Source organism: Rhinolophus hipposideros, assembly GCF_964194185.1.
Source record: "Rhinolophus hipposideros genome assembly, chromosome: 25".
In the NCBI taxonomy this organism is placed as follows: Eukaryota; Metazoa; Chordata; class Mammalia; order Chiroptera; family Rhinolophidae; genus Rhinolophus; species Rhinolophus hipposideros.
In genome coordinates, this window is record NC_138071.1 from 23,710,551 (window position 1) to 23,737,993 (window position 27,443).

General features: G+C 38.8%; 1 protein-coding gene across 2 annotated transcripts in view; it reads right to left on the minus strand.

Annotated features, from left to right (window-relative positions):
- Nucleotides 1-27,443, minus strand: part of TPK1 (thiamin pyrophosphokinase 1) — a 258,460-nt gene that overhangs the window by 203,354 nt on the left and 27,663 nt on the right. For both annotated transcript variants that reach the window (XM_081038287.1, XM_081038288.1), the window contains exon 3: nucleotides 9,416-9,487. In XM_081038287.1, the coding sequence (XP_080894413.1) occupies nucleotides 9,416-9,487 (72 nt within the window). The remainder of the gene's footprint in view (nucleotides 1-9,415; nucleotides 9,488-27,443) is intronic.

Here is a 27,443-nt window from a genome sequence, read left to right on the forward strand (position 1 = left end):
CCACAGGCAATCTGAGCATCTTTTCATATGTTTGGGGTTTGAGTTAGTTTTTCTCTAAGATGACTATATTTATCTTTAGCTAATTTTTTGCTGTTGTTGTTACTTGGTTTTTTACTTTTCTGTACATAAGAGTTCTCTTTATGTTATAGATAAAACCTTTTAACCATCATGTGTTTATACTTACTATTCCAAATTTGCTGCTTTTCTTTTAACATTGTTTATAATATTTTCTGTTATAGAGAATTTGCTAATTTTTATAAAATCAAATATGTTTATCTTTTCAACGTCTGGTTTTCCAATCCTAGTTGAGATCGAGTTTCCTATTCCTACATTCACATATATCCTAATTGTTTTCAAAGAATTGAATTATTTTTATTTTGTGTATTTAAGCATTTTACACATCCGGAAGTACTTCCACATGTGATCTAAGGGTCCAATATTATATATAGTCTTTATCAGCAGTGTTGGAAAGTTGTTTGAGTTTAAGTTGATTCAAGTTTCCCTAATAAATCATATTTGGAATAAGGTAAAAAATGCCAATATACATTATGTCCATATCCATCATTCTTATAAACTGCTGATTAATTCACTTCTCAACCATATCGCCTCAGCTTAAAAATCTGGCTAAATCAAGCTAGCATATTCTCATGAACTAAAAGTCACAAGGCCCAAGCAAGATCAATTTTATGGAAACAATAATCACAAAAATTTAACTGCAAGTCAATACACATACACAGAAGACTTAGGACGTGAAAGGAATTTTTGTTAAATTCAAAGTGTTTTAAGCAGATATGCCCACCTGTGGTACACAGCAGTCCCCACACACGTCTTCCTACGTAACTTTCACCACTATATAAAGGAGAGACCATCCAATTCTTTGGCTCAGAGTAGATATTAGAAATATTGTTTCCCAAGGTCATTATGACCCGAGAGCGTTCTAACACTCAAATGTGGCAGATAAGCCCAAAGTATTAAGTCGCTTCTAATATTCTCTATATTACGTTTTTTTTTTTTTTTTCATTTCACTCCGACATTTGTTCATAAAGTAGAATTCTTAATCCTGGTACATTATTTACTCCAACACTGTAAAATATTCTAAGTCAGCTGGCTGTTTTTTGGCCCCTATACTTTTCTGCTCTTCTAGATGGTTCCCCAAATTCTGTGGTTTCAGCCAACTCTCAATACCTATAAAATGCCCTCTAACAACACAGCAGGCAAGAGAGGGGCACAAAACCAGCCAGCATTAATTAGGACTCCTCAGGCTGATAGGTAACAGCTGCTGCCTTCTGTGCCAGCATTAAAAAAAGTAAAGAATTCTACGTTCTAGCTGTTTTCTTTTTCCTTTGTGAAACATCACTTTTGATCTCCTCGCCATTTATTATGAGATGGCATTTTCCCCTGCAGCAGTTTGTCAAACTGAGGTGTGTGAATCCACACCGATCTCCAGCTCAGTTCCCAAAGTCACTTTCTGAATTCCAACACACGCGTAATCACCACCACACAATACATTGCCTGTATACAGGGGGTTATTTCTCGTGCTGGATCTCATCTCAATCCAGGTTACAAACTCTGCCTTGTATGCCTCTTGGATTCCTTTCAAGCATCATCCGAGCCTTGGTCAATCTCAGATGCCAAGAAAATCCTCACTGATTGATATATAGCACACACTCCCACGCTGTAAATCCTTTCGAGGGAAGGGTCTTATCTCATGGTCCCTGGAACGCCCCTGGAACAGTCTGTTGGGTCCCCAGCTGACAGCTCATTCATTTATTAGTTTAATAAGCATTTTGAACCATCTCTAATTCTCAACATTGGACAAGAGGCTTAAGAACTTTACGGTGACAGGAGCCTAAGGAGATCTCCTTTTCAGAAAATGTTTTGTTTGCTTATTGTAAACCAAGAAGATGAATTTCCTCAGAAAGCAGTTTCCTTCATGAAAAATTTAGTGCGAATCATGAATGCTTGTCACACTGTCCACATAAGGCTTACCTAATAAAAATACTTCCAATAAGATGGTCCTAATTAAAACAAACTAAAGTCACTCTTTGACCTGGGAATTAAAATGAGTACCAGGCATAGTGAAATACACCAAAAATGGTATCTGGCACTCATGTCTAGCTTCATAAGTATATCACTTTATAAAAAAATCAGCTTTATTATTTTTCTGTTCAAAGGACTTCATTTTGTGTAGCATTACAAAGTTTCTAAACTAAGGCAGATTAACAAAAAGAAATAGTTGCTACAAATGTTAGACTATTGAGATCAAAACGTTGGATAGCAAATGAGAAGCTATCAGTGAAACATGAAGCCCATGATGCAGAAAAGGGGAGAGAAGTGTTCCTAAAAGGAAACCAACTATAATACTGAAAAAAGCTATGTTCTCACATGTAAAAGAGAGACGCTATCTGAGAAGGGCAGAATGAGACATTATGCAGAGCTAAAATCTAAATCCGCCAAGGCCATTGGCTCAGAAGCTAATAAATGTTGTGCTAAAAGAATTGATAATCTAAGACCTAAAGCACTACTTCTCAAACCAGAACAGAGATATTCTTGTTAAAAACTGTTAGAAAGACAAGTTCTTGAGCCCTACCTCAGACTTACTGAATTGAAAATGCTGAAGTTGGGCCCTCCAGGGAATTTTGACACATGTTAAATTTGAGAATCCTTTGCCCAAACTGCATGAATATACCCAGAAACAAGGACAGTGTTGGACAAATTTTGGTATAAATCAAAGCTTAGGAGAAGTGAACACCCTAATCAAGACAAATATTAAGAGCTATTAGGATAATAAAAATTAGAAGATACTAAATTATACCTAATGTCTACTACTTTTTGTAACAGCTTACCGAGATATGATTCCCATACAATAAAATTAACACATTCAAAGAACTCAGTGGTTTTAGAATATTCTGGGAGTTGTGCAACCATCATCACAGTCAATTTTATGATATTTCACCACTCTACAAAGAAACCCCATACCTTTCGGTAGTTCTTCCCTAATTCCCCAGCCCTCAGCCCTAAGCATCAGTAATACATTTTCTGTATTTGTAGACTTACCTATTCTGCACATTTTATGTGAATGGAACCACATAAGATGAGGGCTTTAGTACAGCTAGCTTAACGTGGGTTATCTTTTCAATCTCTAGTTTAATGTGAGTTACCTTTTCAATCTCTTGGTAGGATCCTTTAAGGCAAAATGTGTGATTTATGTTAAATGTCTCCTGAAAAATATCAACTCTGCATTCACTTCTTAATGCTAACATATGGAAAACTTACGGTTTATACTGTGGATGTTTCACTAGATTAGGAAAGATACTGTTCATACTACAGAGACATGACAGAACTACGGCCACCTGGTAGCAACATATCTGAATTGTCAAAACAGTATTTGGAATTAGTTTTTTAAACATAAAAAGCAATGATTCTGTGACAACTCTGCCATCATCTACAATATTAACCTATCACTTTTGTTGCATGAAAGGTAATCAGAAGTACAAAAACATACATAATGAAGAGTACTGCTTTCTACTTTGAATCTTTTAAATACTGTCTACTCTATAAGGATAATTTTCCTTGGGATACACAATGCAGATCTGCCATGTTATTAGGGACTCAAGAAGGCAACATAATGATGTTCTGTGAAAAAACAAAATGACAAAAAAAACTGGTTTTGCCTATCTTGGATGTCTAGAAACTGAGAAGATTTATGTGCCTATAAAACAAAGGGGGGATCAGGTGAAGCAGCTACCGTGTTTCCCCGAAAATAAGACCTAGCAGGACCATCAGCTCTAATGCATCTTTTGGAGCAAAAATTAATATAAGACCCTGTATTTATTATATCATATTACATCATATCATATCATATCTCATCATATTATATCCCATCTCATAGTAAAATAAGACTGGGTCTTATATTAATTTTTGCTTCAAAAGACGCATTAAAGCTGATGGTCCGGCTGGGTCTTATTTTCGGGGAAACATGGTAGCAGGCAGATTAATTTTTCGCAAATTGGAAATGTAGGGCATGAAAGAACAGTAAGCAAATTGGCTCAGACACAGAAGCAGGCTGGCAGGCTAACAGACTGGCAGAACGGAAAGCAGCAGATGGGCAGTCGGGAAGAAAAGCAGACAGAGGGACAAATACCAGAGATTCTCTTCCACTGGATCTCTAATGACCCACAGCTTCCAAGGTGCTACACTAAGCACTGACCTCAGAGACAGAAGCCAAAGACCTAACCCTCAGGAAGGTAAGAGTCTATTTGTGAAGACAACACACATACAAGTAGGATGGTAAAAAAAATGTTCAATATACAAGTAAAAGCCTAAGAAATCGGAACTTGATCCTGTAGGCAATCGTGACACCTTCACACCTTCTGAAGAGGGAGCTTCAGAACCTATGCAAATGAATGTAAAAATGGTCTACAGGAGAAGGGAAAAATGAACAGATAATTCTGAGGACATCTACAACTGACTAGGTGGGGCCGGGTTAGTACCCAGAAGAGATGTGTTGGGGTAGGAAAGAGAAATGGACGAGAATCAGTCAAGGAAAAACTGACAACAGTTGTTAATATCTCTGTAAGGTTGGGGGAAAAAAAGAGTGGGGAGTTCAGGATGGCTTCAAAGAAAGAGCCTTCGTGGATAACAAAGGAGGTTGAGTCCACTGAAGTTTGGATTTTCAGAGAAAGAAGAGGTAGTTTCAAATTTGTTGAATAAGAGACACATAGAAATACCCAGTGGAGAGCATATTTCAGGCCAAGAATAATAGAGCTGGCATCAGTTTAGCAATTTGAAAACAAATCTTAATCCAATATGGAAAGTTCACAGCTAAAACAATTCTATTAAATTTAGTCCCCCATGAAAAACTTCCATACTGTTTAATTAAAATGATCTATTGCTGTTCTCCAATCACAGTTATAAAGCAGAACTGGGGAGTGGAAGGGGAGGTAATGCACAGTTAAAAAGCACTGCTTTATATATGGACGATAGGTAGCAAAGAATTGGAAGCAGATAAAAACTGAAGGGAGAAATGAATACGGCCTCCATTTCTGACATCAATGAGACCACTAAAAATCTTGATTCTTATGATCACTATCTATGCTGTGCTAAAGAATTTAAGTCTCCTGCAAAGTTCTTTCACTTTATTTGCTTTATGTTATGCTTATGTCCAAAAGCTCAAAGGAACATTAGTTCATTCATCCTTATTAAATCTGTTCAGGAAAGATCCCATTTCCTTGAGAAAATAAAATAAGACATAAAGGAATTTTTGAAGTTGGAAAATTCTCTTTAACTCATCCATATGTGGAAATTTTGTTTTTGTTGTTTTGGCATATTGAGAAATATTTGTATTTTTCCCTTTACAATATTGGTTATCTACTATAGACTTTTTTCCTAGATACTCACAGGTAAAAATAGTTTCCAGTTCTTTCATTTCCTTTGGTAGTATTAACATAATTACTAGTTTATTTGAGAACATTTCCAGTATCTACTTTTAAAATTAAAAGTATCTTTATCATGTACTATATCATGTAAGAGTCCCAAACTAAGCTCTTAATCATTCCAAATACCAAACATAGTAAATAAATATGGGCAAGAATCATTCAAACTTGAAGAAACTAATAATAAAAACAACCAATTTCATAAGTTAATAAAAATAAAAGCACATCTTATTACCAGTGTTATAAGAAGATAAATGTAAGTGGTAAACATGTATTAGCTTGTTTTGGAGAAATGCTTCCTCTTCTATTTATGGTACCAAAGCTGGTAACATGCTATTTGGAAAGGTCAAGTGAAATAAACATAATGATAGCATCCAATCAATCAATCAAGGATAGTAACCTCCTAGTCTGATGAGCCAAACAGCTATTAGATATCATCTTAAGGCTGTCCTGATACATCCAAGAAAGAAAAAAAGAGTATTGGTAATAAAAAGTTCAGCGATAAATATTCCTCTATATACATTTGTAAGTTAATTCAATTTTATGATTTTTCATTTCATAGTTATAAATAACTTGTTATTTATCTCTGTAACTTTTCTTCACTATTTCGCTGACACATTTACTATTGGCTGGTAGCATTCATTAACCTGAAAGAACAGAAGTTCAACTAACTACTAATAATTTTTACTTTTACTTGAAATGCTATTTAAATTACTGAAGTGACACTATCCATGTACCACAATTGATAAATCTTTTAATTTTGAATCAAAGTTGAATATAAAGTGGGTGAAATTACCATTAGTTCAATATTCAAAAACAAAAAGGAAATAAAGGAAAATAGACACCAATATCATATCAATAATGGTATGATAATACAAAATTGTTTGAAAATTAAAAGGCTCACCAGTACGCAAAAGTAAATTTTACATTAATTCTAAAGTGGAAATGCTAACAAAGTTGTTATCTATACTACAGTAATAGAAATATTCCTTAAGTAATATATAAGCACTTCCAATTTGTTCTACCAAGTATTTCACAAGCGTTAAAAATCTTCGTATAAAATAGTCAATTTTCCTGACATAATAAGTACCACATGGTAAATATAATCAAAACCCAAGTTAATGGGAAAAGATCTCCAAGTACCAAAGGTCAACACTCAAAATCTGATGTTTCAAGAATGCAGAGATAGAATAAATATAAGAGAATAGACTAAATCTTAACCAAGCTGTTTTCATACTAATTGGGAGTTTGATGATTATGATTTATTATTTCTAAAGTAAGGTTAGCAGAAAAATATTTTCTCATTTGCTGAGTTAATCAAAATTCACCATAACCAAAATTTTTTTTCCCCGCAAGGAATACAGGTATTACATTAGCTCAATCTTCCTTCCAGAAATTTACTTGCCAGTTGTGCTTAACAAAGAATAAAATGTAAACATTCATAGCACAATCTCAAGTTTTGCTAAACTAAATGAATGACAGAGAAGGAATGTCTCCAATTACTGTGAAAGACCTCAGAATTCTGCTTATATACACTAGTGCATCGTTGTATGCTTATAGAACATTAACAGATGACACAGATGTGGATTAGCAGACATGTGGTCCTGGCCTAAACATCCATAGAGACATTTGATCCACGCTAAACAGTCCTTGAAATTTGGTCCAATCAAAAACATTCATGAATATATTTGGTCCATGCCAAATGGTCCCTGATATTTGGGCTTGTCAAAAAATCCTCTCTTAGAAAACATCCCTAAGTTCAAATAAATGTTATGACATTTATTTATACTTTTGGGTTACAGGATTAGTATATAAAAATACTACTATGTTTTACTAGTTCAATAACTGTGTTGTGGTGTATTGCCAGTAATGATCCTTCCTGCTTCAGTCGCCGGTAATGGCACAAGTGAAGGACCAAATGTCAAAGACCTTTGGGCGAGGACCAAGTATCTCCTGCAAAACAGACATGATACAAAAATCATTTTCTACAACTAGAATCTCCAAACCATTTCTGCACCGCATTTAACATATGCAATGTATACACAACCTTTAACGCTGGTAAATATGAAAACATTACTTTCTATTTGCAAAAATGTTTGCGTATTCTTTCAGTATATTTTTCTCCTATGGAAGAAAGAACAGTTGCTTCTATAAAGGCCCGAAAGTAGATATATCAATTTGTTTTTACACTCTAAGAAGAGAAACAATTCACCTAACCAAAAAAATATTAGTAAGTTATTAAAGCATGTTTACAATTCTGTCATTATTGGGGAAAAATACTAGTTTTAGACTAATTTGTAACATTAACATGTATATATTTTGCTTTGTTATATAAGGCAAGATATTTTTTATTTAAAAAAAAGGCATAAAACGAATGAAAGGTGTTATGGAGGCCTCTGCTAAAAATGTCCCATTAAAAAAAAGTGGCACACTAGAAACAGTGCTCCATTTGAAATATTACGACCATATCTCTATCTCATTACCAAGGAGAGATAGTATTTTATTCAACCATCGGGAGTCTTGGAATATACTCGTAGCACTCAGAGGCCTATTAAATGTTTTGATCGAAAGTTTATATCTCAAGGACATCTTTGATTTAGTTATAATTGAGATTAATGAAATGAAAAAATAAGGAAAATAAAACTAATAGTCCTGTCTACATAATCGAAGCAAAGAAGGATCCAGTAAATTTACGTGTATGGACATGGGTAAGTGAGAGCCACACGGATAAGTGAGAACAATTAAATCTACTGGGCTAAATATATAGTTCCGTTGGCATATTTGTATTTGTGAAGATCTGTAAATTTGCTTTCTCTGTACATTCACATCCATTCTCCTACAAATTTCAGTTTATATGGATCTCCTTTCCTCTCTCCAAGATGACAAATCTATCCTACTTCCAGCCAGAACAAAGATAATGCGCCTTTTGTTATGCCTGCAATGTTGTCTACGCCGCTGTACAGGAAGAATACGCAATGCCGTGCATCATGACTAACTGCTAGTGATACCCCAGCAGAAGGCCTGGGATTGTGAAATGCCTCCTTGTAAACAAGATGCATCAAGCAATCACGAGGCAAAAAGCTTTGGGTCTGTAAGCAGTGAGAAATTACAGAGTCAATAAATATTTGACTAATGAATCATCCAGGCTGGTAACAATAAATGCATCTGAAACACAGCGTTCCCAATCTACTTTTTTTTAACATAATGAAAAGTTGCTGAGAATTCTGCGATGACAAGAAAGAATCAGGAATAAGCATCAATATATCGAGAACAAACTTCTGTCCATCTATTCAGAGGCTTAAAAGTTACACTGATAACTTATCAGGAGTATCACTTTGAAAAAAAATCTCACAATTTCATGGAAGAAGAGTAGAGGTTCAAAACAGCCAATGACATTTAATATTATTTTCTAGCCTGGAGTTAATGCTATAAAAATCAAAGAATAATTTTAGAAAGTTAATAAAGCTTGTGTCTTCCATGAAACCTCACAGAAGTATTAATTCTGTGAAACTATTCCATTTTTAACTATATTTTTCAGCATCCCTAGAGAGTCTAACATACTGGACACCCATCTACTTTTCTAATTTTGCAAATCTAGTCTCCCTGCAGATATCTTACTATTGGAAGCTGGGACACGTGAGATTTGTGGATGCTTTTCATTGTCACTGGTGCCCCAAATATTTCCACTTAAACATAACTTGTTGAGTACTGGGGATGGACATCCACACAGCAGTTCGGAAACAGTACAGTGAGGCTGCACTGTCAGTCTGCCCTTTTGGTCCACGCTGAGGAAACCACACATAAACACACAGGTTAACTGAGAAGCAATAATAGATTCTTCTGATAATTCAGTAATTAAATCACCTTAAATAAAGTCCACTTTTTGGTATTCCATTTAGGTTCCAGGACATTCAATAGTCATGTTAATTGTCCCAGGTAGAGTAAGAAAGCAAAGAAATATAAACGCTCATGAAGATTACCTTTGCCCCAAAGACGACGAAAATATTTATCCAAAGGCTGATTCAGGATTACAAGGCAGTATTTCAACTTCCCTGTGGGGAAAAAAAGAAGTAAAAGAAAGTAAGTAAACTGAGTCTTTTATTTCCCTCATTTAACTCTGGAATCCTTATTTTCTATTTACACAGAGCTAAATTTCAACCACAACGAATTTCTCATACCTTAATTGTATTTTTCTCTTTAATTTTAAAAGACACTGTAGACTAACTGTATCTACTTTATTCAATCTATTTGTCACATTACTATATTGCTAAGGAACTTATTATAAAAACAATTTATCAAACGCAATTGGTTAAGCTGCTTTGCTTGCAGTTTACCTGTGCCCCAGTAAAGTAAAATTACATACTTTTACATAAACTATCATCAGAAAAGGGATGAATAGTTTAAAAATATTTGTCAACACATATTGAAGAGAGTACAAATTTTGCCAAAGCATAACCATAGAAGAAAATGGCGGAAGTGGTCACCTGTACCTCTCAGAAGTGGCTCATAACAAGTTTCTGATACAAGCTAACCAGCATTGACAAGAACTTAGTGCAGATAGGGAGGTTATAAAAGAGTATGAATTTTGGCTTTACATCAATTATCACAAATGATGGATCTACCTTAAGTGTACAGAGCAGTGGCTCTCAACCTCAAAGTCACAGGTTTTTTAAAAAATAGCCAATCTCATTCCCTAGAGATTCTGATTCAGCATGCCTGCACTGGGGCTGTGTGTCCTGATTTTTTAAAAGCATCATAAGAGTCTAATTGGTAACCAAATTTGAGAACCACTGGTATGGTGCCCTGAAATAGTAAGAAATGATCGTAGAAAGCTATCATAGATAGCAACATTATTTTTAAACACTGTTCACCTTTATCTCGCCCTTTTTAATTTCTGTTTTGTGAAAAAAAATATTTATAGCATATGCATACAATAAAAGTTAATTGTAATTTTTTTATAAATAAACATAAATAGGTTGCTTTTTTCTTTAATTGTTTTTTAAAAAAGAACTAAACACCAGTACTCTAAGTGAAAATACACTGAAATAATTTACAATAGAAAAAAAAATTTACTGACATGTATTAGTGAGTCATCAACGGTTCATGATTTCTGCTTAAAAGAAAATACTGGAACTCAGATAAAATCAATAGGAGACAAAACAAATGCCCGTCATTATATAAATACCTATTTAGTTAGAGGACCAAAACCCATTATTATGACTCTCTCATCCCTGAAAGTATTTCAATTAAATAATGAAAACTCTAAGGCACCGAATTGCATTTTCAAATTGCACAAACTTCTATGTTTAAGAGCAGGGTGTTGTTTTAAGTGCACACAGGGAAATCAAAACTGTCAAGTCAATTCATTCGTTGAGGAAACAAATTGCATGTGGACAAAGCAGAACTATTAAGAAGCTCTGAACAAATGTTCCAAACCAAAGTCTATTAAAATAATCGAATTACCAGTGGACTAAAAATTGGCAAGTCACATGTAAGAAACTGCTTCAGAGAAAGTAAACATACAGAAGACATAAACAGACACTTCCCTGCAAAGTCTCTCTTGCCCCTCCCCTCCCCCCACCAAGAGCAACCATTGCTGTAGCCCATGGCACCCCCTTCCACTGGCAAAGTGTCCTGGTTTGGATGACAAATGAGGTGGTCACTCTGCCCTACATCATCTTTGGACTCCATCTTTCTGTTTCAATCTTCAGCAAGACTCATTCTAGTGAGTTTTCATCCCACCACTTCCTGGAAACACCTAATGTGAGTGTCATCGATGACCTCCTATTGTAAAATTCAAAGACTGTACGTCAGTTGTCATCTGGGCCAACACATCTCAGTAGCATAACAGAGAAGATCACTTCTTGCATCTTTTCCTTTCTGAATCATGTTCCTCCCTTGACTTCTCGGAAACCACTCTCTATTGGTTCCCCTCCCTTCTGACTGGCCCCTCCTTCTCAGTCTCCTTTTCTACTTACTCCTCATCTAAGTAGAAAGCCCTCAATAAATATTTGTGGAATAAATGTTGAGTATGCCCACCTTCTTTCTATACCAGGAGTGCTCTAGGTGTCTATACTTGGGCCTTGTCTTAATTCTATACCAACTCCCTAAGTTGCCCTCTGGCCTCATGTGGGTTCAAATACCATCTATAACGACCCTCATGGGCCTATCTCCAACCTGAGGCTCTCTCGCTAAACTCCAGAACTGTATGCTTATTGCCTGTTCAACAACTCCACCTGGATAGGTAACAGGCATTTCAAACCTAACGTATCCCAAATTAAACTCCTCTGACTACCCTTTCTTCATCCAAACCTGTTCCCTCCAGTCTTGCCCATATGGTACCAAGTTCACCACTAATAAGCTACTCACATGAACATTTTCCATTTCTAGTTTTTAGCATCCCTTTTTCTAATGTCTGTCTCCCTACATGAGAACATAAGCTCCTGGGTCCAGTAATTACAGCAGTGTTACATACATAGTAAGCACTCTATAAATATTTGTTGAGTAGCTCTTCCAATTCTGACTTTACGTCCATTTACAATAAATTGTCTGCAGCTACTCTAATAATAAAGTGACTCCCCCCATTTTGTCTGTGGGTGAATTATTCCATACCCAATACAATTCCTCACATAATGAAGTAAGAACCTCAAGAAACACAAGGGCTCTTTCTAGATTCTGGCGCCCTCAGTGATAGTCTTAAATAAATATTATGCAAAATGTTCCAGGAAGGATACTAGAAGAGACAGCAACAAAAACCAGTCACCTTCCTTAAAACAGCTAAATTGTGTTTGATCATTATAACTCAAGAAAAATCTAAAGAAAGTGGAGACAGTCCACAGAAGACCAACTATATGATTAAAGAGTTAGGAAATATTTTATTTGAGAATAGATTAAGCCTTTTCAAGCTAAATGGATGTCTACATTTACTACATATTTAGGGAATAAAGAAATCTATGTAAATATAACAATGAGCCCTAGAAATCTGGGCATATATCTAGTTACTGTCATTCAACCCTTCAGGTTGAAAATGAAAATAGATTCAGAAATGTTAAATCAATTTCCATCTAAGAGCATTTCCTCCTATGATGCAAGGATAATGGGTCTGTCCAAGTGTGGTATTCCAAACATTATATAAACTATGCCACTAAACAAAATGCCCCAATAAATTCTCACAGAAATTCCCATCTGCTAGAAATGCATGTTAGTTCTGAAAAAAGGAACATTTTTTATTTATTTATTTACAACTAGTAACTTTCCACTGTGTAAGTGGGCGGAAATAGGGAAGGGAGGTTACATCAGACAAACTTGAGTCTTTCTGGACAGAAAAGGAGAAGGCCATACCAAGAAATATGTTTTTTTGACCCTTGCAAAGGTTAGCCATATCCACGTTCCCAATAACCTCAGGCTCACTAAACAAAGGAATAAAGGAGTCTTGGTTCGTCTCAGCACACTGACACCTCACAAGTTGCTGACAGAGTTCAAAGCTGTTCCATCAGCCGTCCCCGGCACTTCTGACCTGGGCCACAATAAACTGTTTCCCGTCAGTCAAGAAAATCAGTCCCTGCCTAGCAAACTGTAGATGTTATGTCATAACTCTAAGGGTTCATCATAAAGTACTAAAAAATTATAGTCCATCACAACGGTTTTGACACGTTGACAGCCGGCCCACAAGAGCACTCACAGTTGAAAAGTCCATTTAAAATGTTTTCTGCAGGCAGAATGCATAGAAGTTGGGCAAGTGCTTCTGAAACAAACAGAGGACCTCCCTTTTAACCTTAGGCTACTTCTCCAACCTCAATCCATTTCTAACCATCTCAGAAAGTACAGCATCCCTTTCTCTGGCCAGCGACAGAAGGAGGGCCAAAGAGGTTCCACATGTCCGTTAAGTACTGCCCCTTTTTTTACACCTTCTCCAGACCTGTGCTTGGGTTTGGTTGGGTGAGAAGTGTCTGTGGGATGGGTGGGCTTCACACATTAACAACTCTGTGAATGAATAATGACAATATGGATACCTGCTGTTTTCTTTTTAAATATTCCTTAAATGGGATTTTGATTCAAGAATCACACCAATATTTGTCGTCAAAGTAAGTCCAAATGAAGCTAAACTGGGGCATGTTCAAACGAGACTGATGATCTCTGAGACCTATATTTTGTAAGAAGAAAACAACTGACGTTTATTTGGAATTTCAGAGTTTACTAGGCACGTGCAACTGCCTTTTTCAATTGACCCTGATCACACAGCATACTCCCACGGGATCAAAGCACTTCTGAATAAAACGGAAGTCTTTCTGTTGGCTTTTTTTCTTTTTTAAAGATGAAAATACATAGATTTACATTCAAAATAACTGTGCTATGCACTAATTCTGATTACACACAGAGAATCCATTACATCAAGAGTCACACCCACCGTGGGGAAAATCCTACTACACTCAGCGTGGGTGGACACTTTTGTCTCACGGGCACTGTGGACTTTTAGAGAATTCAAGAGGAACTCCCTCCATCCGCAGGCAGACATGTGACACCCGTCAATGGTGCCTGGGCCACAGCGAGAGCCCCGACACAGCCCTTGAGGGGCCCAGTGAAGCACACAGAACAGGTCAGGTTTCTCTACCACTCTTCTTCTTTCTCACAGAAATGACAGACACACAAAATAGTTTGTAAGCAGAATGTCCAAAGGTTCGGTTTGGTTTTTAATAGAAAAAGAATGGAAACAACCCACTAGTACTGGACTATGCTATGTCCCACACAGAACAGCTCTATGTTATCTAAAATGGAAAATTTTCCAAATAGAAAAAGCAAGGTGTAAATCAGTGGCTATGTTACAAAACCATAAAAATTTTAAAAAGAAAATATATACATATATTTTTACAAATACCATGAATATCTATCAAAGAAGAAACTGTTAGCTGGAACACAAAGGGAGCAGTACTTTTTATCTGTTAATACTTTTTATCTTATGAATTTGGTACCCTGTGATTATATTATTAAAAAAAAAAAAGTAAAAGAATAGTTTAAATGATAAAAAGAGCCCTTCCCAAGCAACATGTCCCACACCAAAGAAGATGACCAACAATCTCTAAATACTACAGAATATAACAAAAAATTATTAAAATAATAGGTTATTTGGGTCTCAGAGTAAAAATTAAAAGCAGATAATTTGTGAAATACTCTCTACCATTCTTTCCTCCCCAAATCAAGTAATTTATGCTAATTAGACAAGTGGATCTTAGATTTTTAAAGAAGCTAGAGGAAATGATTTTAACAGGATTCTCAGGACGGTAAAGGGAGAAGCAACTCACTTTACTTTAAAGAAAAAAATGTAGGGTTTTCCCCTGCACTGAAATATGTTGTACAGAACCCAGAAAACATTCATTCTTCAAAGCTTAGGGTAAGAGTTTTACAAATCAGTGTTACACTTAAGAATTTACGCATGTCCCAATTCCCAATTCTATTAGTATTTTCATACTTCTCTCACATATAACATTTCTTTTCATCAAGAGTTACGAGAAATGAACATAGAAAAATGTGTAACATGTTCAAGCCAATTACCTTAGGAGAATCAGAAAAGGGGACAGGGAAATCATTAACTTTTTCTGTATTTAACTTTATATCATATAAACGCTTAAATCAAGTCTGCACTACATTTAAAAGCTTTTTTTAAAGGAGGTTAGAAAGGGGAATCTGTGAGCAAATTCATTAATCATTCTCACCCGTAAACCATAGCATTTAATTCTTTCTGTTAATAAAAGTTATATAGTTCTCATTTAAAAAAGTTTATAATTATTCATCCTTTTTATCTTCAAAATTTAGCCGAGGCTCTGGCACAAAGGAGTCACGAAATAACTATTTCTAACTTGAACTTTAAAAACATTCATCGTGCTGCTTCCTGTATCACTGAAACAGTTACCCCCAAAACTAAACACACACGTGCTAAAATTATGACAGTTAACTGTCTTTCCAATTTAAGTTCAAGACTTTCTATGTCTTACAAAGTTGCTTCTAATGTTGCCATACCTTGTATGAACAGAAACACAACTTAGAACAATTTTTTTTAATGTAAAGAACAAACCACAAGCTCAATGTAGGTGCCCCTCAATGCATATGGTCCATTTTAAAATCAGTTACAAACTGAGTTGTGTTCCTCTGGCATTCATTATAAAGTTAGCCATTCGTTCCCAGGGAGCGGGGGAACAGGCCAAAGACTTACCGGCCAGTGAATAATCAATAACACTTACAGTTCAGCTGCAAATGCCTGAAACGTTTCCATCAGAACTACGCCCCCCACCGTCCTCCACCCACCCACCCACCCACACACCTGGAAATGTGGGCCAAAGGGAGGGAACATAGGACAACAAAGCAGTGGGTCTTTTCCTCCTCTCTCCCCTATGGGAACACATATAAAATGGTTTTAATATTCTGGACATATGTGCATGAATCTGATTACTGACTTCTATGTCAGTTCTGATTATAACTTATATAACTTATAACTGATTATAACTTTCATGTCAACCTGATTATAACTTTACCTCTTCCTATGCTTTTAAAGGAAGCATATCAGAATTGGTAAAGGAGTACCAATAACATTATGAGGTGATAAAACATTAGTAAACTTACTAATTAGTAAACTTACTGAACCACTGGCCGGAAATGCTAAGGGTGGGAAGCCCTGATTTCTAGCATGTGCCAACTTCTGTGCTGTTGATACCCCACCATGGCCAATTTCCAGCTAAAAATGGTCCAAAGATTTCCTGAGTATTTAGCATTCAGCTGGAGAATTTCTTTAGCAACGACTACTTTTGAAAAAGAATTAATAATACTTTGGATCCCTGTATTTCTGGTAACCTTAATAAAGTACAGTTCTTTAGTTCTCGACTGTATATAAATAAAATTTTAAATCATTTTAATCTTAAAATGCTAACAGAAGAAAAAGTTACCATTCCAAGGAAATAGTGGTGAGTGTCACAGAAGACTTATTCTAGCAATTGTGAAGGGTGAGTAAGAATGGCCACTGGTGGAAGAGGTGGGGCATTCCAGGCAGAGGAAAAAAGGGTCAAACACACACTTAAAAAGTGGCCAATACTGTGAATGGGGAAAAGAGATATTAAAGTAATTAAGCATGGAGGCCCTTAGATCTGGGTGGCTGTAATGCCTTGGTAGCACAGAGATATAAGCAAACCCAGTCCTAAGCCAGAGGCAATTTTAAGTGCACTCTCCTCGGAGAAAAGGAAATTTAAGAACAACCAATCACAACCAACCAACCAGGCTTTCCCAAAGAAGGCAACCACTTAAGCCATAACCAATCAAATAATTTCCTTTCATTGCTTCTGAGTCTGCCCTAAAAATGCCTGTCCCCTGGCTCCTGTCCCAGGAACAGCCCTAACCAGTGTGTTTAGCAAGGCCTGGTTCAAATAGATGCTTGTTCAAATAAACTCTTGAAAATGTTCATGTGTCTCAATTTATCCTTTAACAAAGGTAATGGCAGAGAGTAGGGGCAGCCACATAATAAAATATACTTTTTATACGTTACATTTTAAGGTACGATCACTAGCGTACCTTCTCTCCTTCCCCAATTTCAGCTGGAGATCCTGAAAAATTGCATAACTGATGTTTCTCTTTAATCTCCATTCTGATATGGCTATTACTGCCTTATTGCTCAGGGCATTGTCAAGGTGTTCTAGGTAGCTGTAAGGTTGTGAATGTCCTCTTTGGACTTGACAGATTAAAATGAAAATGAAATAGTTTTTACATTATTTTTGTTAACTAACTCAGGTTCTTCGGCATTGTGATTCAGCATGCAGGGTTTCTAAAATTACAGATGTCTCAAAGAAGCTAAAAAAAAAAAACACCTGTGAATAAGGTTATGAATGAAATCTAAATAAGACAGGTTAAATCTGCCCCCAGTGTAAAAGCCAAAGAATTTATCCTCTTAGCAGCTGAGTAAATGCCAACACAGCAAGCTGTCATTGGAAACTCTTGGCAGTTCCCCTCTTTGAGGACTGGGAAGCAGGAGCCATAAGGTGGGGAGGGATGGGTGAGGAGATAATTAGAGCTCTCATTTCCTCAGGTATTGTCAGCCCAAAGAGAACAATAAGGTACGATTATTTTACTATACTGCAAGCTACACTGTTACATATAGTGTTAAACAATAACTTCTTAAACAAGAAAGTAACATTTACTGAATCCTTACTATGTATCAAGTACTGACATTCTCCACCCCTGGGAAAGAAGCCCAAGGAGGATGTCTTTATCATCTTCTTCACTGAGGTACCCTGCATGCCTGGCACAGAGGAGACGCTCAAAAAATGTGCACCAAATACAAGAATACAAAGAAAAACATGAGTTAGAAATTGAAGTATTGTATATGCACTTTTTCACTTAACCTCTACAAATAATGGGGAAAATCCTATTACGTTTTTTCCATTTTGTCAAAGGAAAAATTTAAAGCTTGAGGAGCCAAGTCATTTACCATATGGCAATACAAAGCCAGACTCTCACACCCAGGCCTCTGCTTAACCCCTAAGCTGCCCCCCTCCAAAACTATGCGACTCCTAGTTCGGACTATGATTCAGGCAAATCCCAAGAGGCTGAGCCCTGCATTTTGATTTATATTATAAAAAGCTCAGCAAAGGCTCGGTGGAAGATTCTCATTAATCCAACAACAACCACTGCGTTTCCAGCAGAACAGCAGGCTGTCTCTGAGCCCTGGAAGACACAGAGAATAGACAGACGGGAAAAGGTATTAAAGGAACCTCAATTTTGGTGGAGATGTGAGCATTTAAATGTCCTGTTGTTCAGGTGTCTTCAATTTTCCTGATACTAATGTAAGTAAGGTTTCTGTTTTATACCATTGTTTTTACTTCTATCAACCCTTAAAGATTGTTTCCCAAATTATATGCAAGGAGTATGTTATTTTGGTTTTTTAAAGTAATATTTGTTTCACGACACCTAAGCCAAAGCCTTACAAGAAAGTTTCAAAGAATGGTTTTTCACACAACTAGGTCATGACTGCCACCTGGCTGACAGTGACTGCAAGGTGCCATCTCAATTTTAGGAAGGTTAAAATGTGACAGAAAACTGTCCCTACGAATCCATGGAGAAAGAGGGAAAAAGCATGGGACAGTGAAAGCTTCCCAAGAACAGACACATCTTATGCTTCTTTCCAAGAGCCTCACACACAGTAGGACCACAAAAAAGCAGCTCAAGAAGTATCAACTGAAAGACACAAAACAATTACTGATTCGCTCTGAAATTCTGGCTATGTAGACAAATTCTTTTTTAAAGCAATCTAAATCGGGAAAAAATGAGTCATTTCTAAACCCCTGGGTGCATTAACATTTCAAGAGAGATTGTGTATATAAATTTAAAAACAAACACAGAAAATGGAAAGAATTCTTGGCAGATAAGGATTACTTCTCACATAGATACGACTTAGAACATGGGACCCCTACAAATGCTGAAAGGTTTCCAAGAAAAGCAGAAAAATAATTCTACTTGCATAGATGCTTGATCAGACACTCTGTGTAGGTAACTGAAAGGATGCTGGTTACTGTGGATTTTCATATTATAGTTTCTTTTTCAACTATCCCTGCCTAGTGGACGTCCACGTTCATCTCTGCACTGTCCAGTTTAGCAAGAATCCTGCTAAGTCAGTTTAACCTGTACCCCCAACCCTCATGTCTGATCCATATGGAATAGGGTTTCCCCAGCACCCAGTGCTGATGTCTGATCATCCTGACCGGTCCTCACAAGAATCCTGTTAGGTCAGTTTGGCCAGAATCCCCCTTATCCTGGATGTTTCTTCTTAGCAGTGGTCCGCCCACTGACCCCCACCCTGCCCGGGCTGTGTTCAGGGTTTAGTCCAATCTTTCTCCCCACTGCTGCCATGGCCCCTCCCTGAATAAAGTCTTTGGCACTGTGCTTTAACATGTGTCAGTGATTTTTTTTTTTTTAACATAACCATCTGAATGTTTGCTTTCTTTAACACCTATAAAGAGAAAGTGAAAACAAAAAAATCCAAACATAGTGGCATGATTATTCATTCAAGGACTTCCTCCTTTTTCTGAACAACTTTTTATACAGGAAAAACATAAAAAGAGTAGTGGGCAAAGAATCCAGCACAAGAAAACACGAAAGTGTATGGTCAGAAATTTCAGCAAGGTCATTATGACTGAAAAGACAAGAAAACCTACATAAGACCTTGATAAAACTATATATAACAGAGCTCCAATGAGTCTGAATAAACTTGGGGGAGAGGGTTAAGATGCAGTAATTAGGCTTATTGGTAAATGTCTGTTGGATATGTCTGTTTGGACTAATCAAATGATGAAACAGAAATAAAAGCTACGTGTAGATCCATGCCCAGGTAAATATACTATTTCTTAGTACTGTGGGTCAGGTCGAGAGAGAAGGGGGCAAACATGGGACCTGAGCAGCGTCTACATTAGGACCCACAAAGCAAGATCAAAGAAATCACAGACCTACTCTTTAACATGACTGCCAAATGACAAACCCTCACAAGGACAAATGAACCCAATCTCACCCCTAAATAACAATGGATTTACCTGTTGTAACCCTCCTACACTTTCTCATTCATCCTCCTCTGTAGAGCAAGCTGGAGCAGACACAGATAGAAAATTGGACTTTGTTTCATTTCTGTCATAATCGGCTGACCCTGGGCTGCATGAGGGCTGGAAGACATCTCTACCTGCAACACTCAACAACAAACACTCAATCTGTGTCTTCAATACGTATTTCTATTTTATTCACCTCTTTAACCAAAATTCATGAAGCACTTGGCACTGGTACTGGACACCTGCAGTGCTCATATTATTTTTGGTGAAGATATTAAAACCAAGAGGATTTAGTTTTATTCTTTGAAAACACATTTATAATGTGAATTCATGAAATATCTGTAAACTAGGGGTCTAGGGTCAGTTTCTTCCACTGGTTGGTATAAAAATATCATTTTCTTTTGTTTAATAAATATTTTCTGTTTGCTATGCTCTTTTGTGGGGTCCAACTTGCAAAAATATTTGGAATGATAAATTTTGAAAAGCATGATATTTAAACATAATCTGTAAACAGAAACACTCAAGATTTCCCAAGAACAAGGTAAGGTTTGACATGCAGTCCCTTTTTTCCAGCATTTTTACACTGAATGTTATGACAAGTACACTGTATACGATAATGGTGTTTTCCCTTTCCTTTGGACATCAGTAAGAACAGATTTTATGAGTTGCAAAGGCTCTTGGAAGTAACATAGAAATCCAATTGGTAACATAGGTTTCCAATTGATCAGAATGATAAGGACTTTTTCCCATTTTATTGATTGAGTAGGTAATTAATGAGCTTGGACTTAATGGTGACAGATATGATAAGGTGAGGAGCGAATCGTAAGTCTTTCTTTCCAGTCCCCTACGAACCACTTTACCCCTCTGGGGTGAAAAATTTTACTCATCTCTTAGAACACCTTTTTTGAATATGAAAAATATATATCTCAGTATCTTTTCACTGAAAATATTCATATAACAAAAAATGCCATACACTAATAACATTTAAATGGTTTTATATTTCTTTATCTCAAGGGCACATATATATAAGTATTCAGTTTACAGGCAATATTTGGTGTTTAAGTGCATTTGTCACCTCTTGCAATAATTTTTGCATGCCCCAGAATCACTAACCCAACACAAAATTCTTTCTGTAAGATTCCTAGAAGACGGTCACACGTTAGCTCAAATAAAACGTAAATAAAGATCTCACTACATGAGTTAGTTTTTTTTTTTTTTAATTAATAGAGAGGAAAAAAAATCTCTTTTGCACTAAAGAAAAACTACCTGGCTGTAACTTCTACTCAGTTTCTTGGAGGAATCCTCCAGAGAAGGTTATTGAGTCACTGATTTCTAAGGGACACTGTGGATGATGTTGTTTTAAAAACTGCTTGTATATATGAACTGTGCTTGCAAATTTAGGAAGAGCAGTAACTTGTTCTTTAAAAACTATGTACTCACTGCCCTCTTCCCCCAATCTGGGTGGGCCAGAGCAAGGCAGGCGTGTGTGTGTGTGTGTGTGTGTGTGTGTGTGTGTTGGGGGGAAGTGTCAAAGCCAAAGGAAGGTGAAGAGGGCGACCCACCATGGGATGAATGTCAGAGCTCAGGTGGGGAGGGGGATGGATGATGCCAGTCTCATTAGGCCGTTGTGAGGATTCAAAAGCATGGAACACTTAGCACCTGTCAGCAGAGTACGAAGATCCATGGAGCGCGACAGTCTTACCTGTTTTCCTCCTTGCTACAGCCTCAGGGCATAGCACTTGACTGTTATATAATAAATGTTCACTCCTATGTGACAAATGAACAAATATCAACATAAAACCTCTACTAAATAACTACAACCACAATAAGAGATCTTAATAGGGGTTTGAGAAAGCCAAGAAGGCAAAGTGAGTAAAAAGGAAAACCAAAAGGTGGAGGGGGGCTGGCAGGCAAGACAAGCAAATGTACCCATCGGAGGGAGCAGCAAACATCAAATCAGAGTGGCCTCAGCTTTTCTCAGGATCACTTTGAGATAACAATACTGATACATAAAACTTTAAAGGAGAATAACATCAGTGAATCAAAACTTTGGTACATTTGAAAAGACGTAACAATGGATGGCATCATACGGACAATTAAAATGGAAGAGAGAAAACTTCCCAGTCACAGCACAGCCGAGGCTGCAGGGGCTGGATGTGTTTACTGCTGGGAGACAACGCTCTGTGAGTAGCAGGCATGTCCTCCCACCTTGTGAGGGAAGTACTGGCCACCTTTGTTTTGACTCTCTCTCTAAGGATGTCGGCACAGGCCAGAGACCTGGGAGGCAGACTGACTGAGTCCCTCAGCAGCAAAGGGTAGCTGACACGTGAGGGGCTCCTCCATACACTGTCGCCATTGCTCCTACCTCTGAACACAGGGCAGGAGTGACATGCTCTGCTTCTACCCCACTGGCCCTAAGTGGGGAGGGGATTTACCCAGATGAGGGAGAGCAGTATGGAAAGCGCAGCCTGTCAGCGCAGTCATCCTGTTTACATACAGTCAGGATGTAACCCGTCCTCATCTCCTCTCCCCGTCGTGGGCCGACAGAAACAAGACAGAATCCAGGAGGAGGGAAGTCACAGCCTCGGTGAAGGACGGGAAGGCAGCACAGCAGAAGGGAAGCGACCTCCCAACCCAGGCAGCAGCCCCGCGTGGCCGGTGCCCACGGCTAAGCAGAGCTGCGGGCTCCGAGCCACTGGCCGCCGTCACCCTGCCTGTTCCAGCCGCCCTGAGTGGGGCCGAACCTGCGCAGACTGCCGGCACCTGGTTGCTGTCTTGGGCATCACCAACACTTGTTCTAGCCAACAGGCACCTGAGGCCCAAGACACAGCCCAAGCCAGGCCTGCAGGTATGTCCACCTCCTCAGACTATTTGCCCCAAGTGGGGGTCAGGACTGAGTGTCCTCTGACACCGAGTTTTCCCGAGGGGAGAGAGCCTGCTGGTTGCCAAGTCAGAAGGCTCACTCAGCAGTTCTGATCTCCCACCTCTGCCTGCAAAGGTGGCTGCTGGACCTCACACATACGAGAGCCTTCTCCAGTTAGATACCTTGGGCTGATGTGGGCAGAGCCGTGCTCACTGTCTGGCTGTCCAGGAATGCTGCTGTCCTTTCAGTCCCCAACCGCCAGGAGGCCCAGTACCTTATCGGACTCTGGCTTCTGGAGACAGGAGGTGCCTCACCTGAGCGTTCCGCTTGGTACTGATTACGGCGAAACCAGCATCCTCTGAGACAGCGCAAACAAAGAGGCCCTGTCGGAAACCAGCCAACACGTCGGGACACGCTCTCTGCCTTTGGGGTTCCACAGCCCGAATGACCTCCTCTGAACTAAAAGTCTCTGTGTCTGAGGACTTTCACCCATTGCTTTACCATCGAGTAAAGGGGGGCAGCCTCCAACCAGAGACGTGCACTGGCATTTTGGACTCGTCACTTCCGTGCCATGGTGACAGGTGCGTCCATTGTAAAAAGCAGCTACGAGCTTGAGCTGGACTCTTGTTGAAATTAACTGCTTGCCCCATGGCGGCTTTGTGACTCTCTGGCTTGACAGTCCCCTCAGGGATGAATCAAGTTGGACCCATGACTCTCAGGTGAGAAGGGTCCCATAAGCCTCCCTTGACAAATAGGAATGACACACTCAAGGCCAGCCGGCCTGTTTCCCACGCATCTCAGCTTCCCATGAAAAGCTGGCAGCTTCTCCCCCTGGGTAAAGCCTCGTCCCCTACTCTGCCACTGAAGCAGAGTCACTGGCTCCTGCAACTCTCGGCTAAGCTGGACCCCGATGTCATTGGGCGGCTGTAGCTGTTCAATCCCCACACCAACTTCCAAGCAGAGGCGAAAAGCTTTTGTCTGCTCAGCAGACAAAACTGCAGACCACTCTCACAGCCCTGGCCAATACAGCCCTGAGGCACCTCACTTACTTCATTTTTACTGGCATTTGGGGTATTGCAGGTGGCCTGCCTCAGCTGGGCCTCGTACTGCTGCCTGGAGCATTACAGGTAGTGCCCTCGGTCCAATTCTGTATGAGACAAACTGAACAGATGTGGCCGGAGTGTCTGCCGATCTGATTCATCGTGGGTGTTCACGGGAAAAGTCATCAGAAGCCAACACAGGACAGAAACAAGGTTATATTGTTGTGAAGCGATTCTCCATGGGCTGCCGATCTTTCTGCACACCTTGCGGGTGCGGTGTGAACGGTCTTTGTTTGCATAGCTCAGCCGATAGAAAGTACCGAGCGAACGATCAGGTGAGGCACCTCCTGTCTCCAGAACCCAGAGTCCACACAAAGAGTGACAGTGTCACCTCTGGAGCCAAGTGCAGGCACACTTTCCCTCCAGTATAATCACCTCTCCTTCCAGAGCACTCGCTTCCCAGGACAAAACGTTTGTGATGCACAAGCTCTGGGCTCCTCTCTGGAGCGAACCCACCGACCCACCGTGCACACAGGTGCCGTCTGACCCCCTCATCACACCATCCTTGGGAAATGAGGTCCAGGAAACTAGCTCAAAATGCTAATCCTCTTGCCCCTCCTGCAACGTCCTTCACCTCTGACCTAGGTGTGTCCTGTCTTTTACCAGGATCCTTGAAACTGGGCCAGCTGACCTGTTAGCTTGCAAGTGGGGTAAAATCTTAGGTGGTTCACAGTTGTTGATATGCAAAGCACCAAAAATAAATGATCACAGGTTGGTGTGAGAATGAGCTGCCTGCAACCACATATGAAACCCCTACAAAGTTAAGAAAATGTTAAGAAGAAATGTGACAAAGAATACACTAAATCCCCTCCTCTCAGCCTCTCCCCCACCGACAAGAATCACTGACGTGTGTGAGCACTCAATTTGATTACTTGTATCACGCTCTCTTCACTGTATAAACGTCCAATACCTTTAGCTGTGAAAGGAGCAACAGTAAAATCACAGGCCTGAAGAACACTGGAAAACTAACTCAACTTATTTCAAAAATTTTCAGGAATTAATAGAAGTACTGATTGGTATCTAAAATATCGTCTCTTAGGAAGGTGTCATTGTTTTAATATGAATTCTCAGAATTTACAGCTCTATGGTATAAATAATATATCAGCAGAGGATAAATATTCTAAAAGTCACATTTCGGAAATGTGTAAGAATACCATGGTTTATAGAAACAGTAAATATGTCAGAAGAATACATATTCAGGCTTATGGATAGCAAACATATGTCTGTGTCAACAAGACGGCTGCAAATGATAGCTGATTTTCTCTCCTTCCGTGAGACAATAGTAACTACCCATAAAGCACAAGACACTTTTGTTCACTTCATAAACTACCAAGTCAAAATACGTGCATATGAGTGTAGCCATGGAATATGTCTCTGTAAATGCCAGTTACCGTCATCATAAATTTCTAACGGCTTATTATAAACAAAATTCAGGAACAAGAGTCAAAATTACATTATTTTAAAGACAGGTCATCATCCGTGATTGATAACTTCTGTACACAGCCGAGGTAGGGGGTTACTGTGTGGTAATAACTTCTGTACTCCAAGAATGATGTTCACACTCGTTGAAAGTGTTTTTCAATACAAAAGCCACAAAAAACAACATCACCGAAGTAAATCCTAGCTATCACCTCACTTCATCTATAACTATTTTCAGCACACATTTCTAAAAGATCAGTGTTCTTTTTTTAAGACATAAGCACATCATCATGATCACATCCCCAAAAAATGAGCAATGATTGCGTAAAGCAATTACTCAACGTGTTCAGGTTCTCTCTTATACCAAAAATCTTTTTATACTGGGTTCATTCAAATGAAAATTCAAATAAGGTCCACACATGGTGTCTCTTAAGTCTCTTATAATCCAGGTTTCCTTTCCATTTCTTTTCATTGCTTTCCTTGAAATTATTTGTTGAAGGAACTCTATTGTTTATCCACATTGTAAATTCTGCTGATTATATCTAATAGTATCACTTGGTATCAGTCTGTCTGTCTATCTATCTACCTACCTATCTATCTCTACCCCCTAAATTTCTTGTAAGTATAGTTTCTGTCAGTTATCAATCTTTTGCCTCCCAGCTCCAAATCTCCTCTTCCTTGCCTGCTCTGTGATAAGTGGAGCTGAACATGTTATTTATTTCTCCCTTGCCAGCTTGTCCAATGTCAATAGAAAGACACTGAAGAAGGAATTTCTTTCTGGTTCTGGTTCATTGGACTCCAGAAAGGCATGTGGTTCTTTGCAGCTCTGCTGCGAGGCCAGCAGGAAGCAGCAGCCTTGGATTCCCTGGGCCTCTTCCGTCAGTTTCCTTCAAAGGTGAGTGCCCAGAGCCGAGCACCTCACTGCTCCCAGCTTCCCCAGCACCACACAACTGCCAGGTGGATTCGTAGTCAAGTGTCAGTAGCTGCTATTTCCCTTTAGATGGGCTCTCCTAAAAGTAATGGCTTTAACAGGTGAGGCCTTTGGGCAGTGCTCAGGCCGTGAGGGTGGAGCCCTCAGGGATGGGATTAGTGCCCTTACAAGGGCCATCCCACAGAGGTCCCTCGCCCCTTCCAGCACGTGAGGACACGACTATGAGGCAGGAAGGAGCCCTCATCCGAAGGTGACCATGCTAGCACCCTGCCTTGTACTTGTCAGCCTCCAGAACTATGAGCGACATGTTTCTGTCGTTTCTAAGCTACCCCGTCTGTGGTACTTTGAGACGGCAGCCCAGTCTTACCTGCCCACTGACAAGTCACGACATCACTGAAAGGTCAAAACAGAGTAAGAAGCTAAGGTAGAATACTCAGGTGTCATGCATTTAAAAAGGGGGAGAACAGACTAAATTTGGTTCTTGGAAATTTAAAATTTTACACCATCTCTACCCTACATCTCAAGGGCAGAAACCTGGTCTGTACTCGTATTTCCTTTGTATCTCCCCTGTAGCACCCTCTACAGAGATTTGTACCCAGCATAGGATCGATAAATGATTTTTCACAAAAATAACTAAGAAGGAGGCCCAATATTCCATGGCTCCCCCACTTTCGTAAAAGATTTCTATTAGCTCCCATGTCACGGCCTATGATTCACTGAAACTCAATTACAATGAACTATTTTACAAAAATGTTTCCTTTTAACACACAGATCTCTCCTATCCTCGGTAAAGCAGGGGATAACACACTGTGACTTTTGCACACTTTTTGCACACTCTGATTTCATCCTCTGGTACTTCTGAATTTTTCTAGTAGCATATCAAATAATTGTTTACAGTAAATGAACACCCAAAAATGCATTTCCTCAGAATATTTATAAATTAAGTTCTTCAAAACTAATAAATCACAGTTTAGAAGTTTCCAGTTTAAGGTAGATTGTAAGCCCTTTTTTTGACCACAGCCCGTAAGCAAGAGACAGTTCATGAGGTGTTTTGATCCTAAAACAGAGAATCATATTTATGTTTCAGTTCTACTTTGTCCAGCCAGCTCTTGTTGCTTAGCTAAA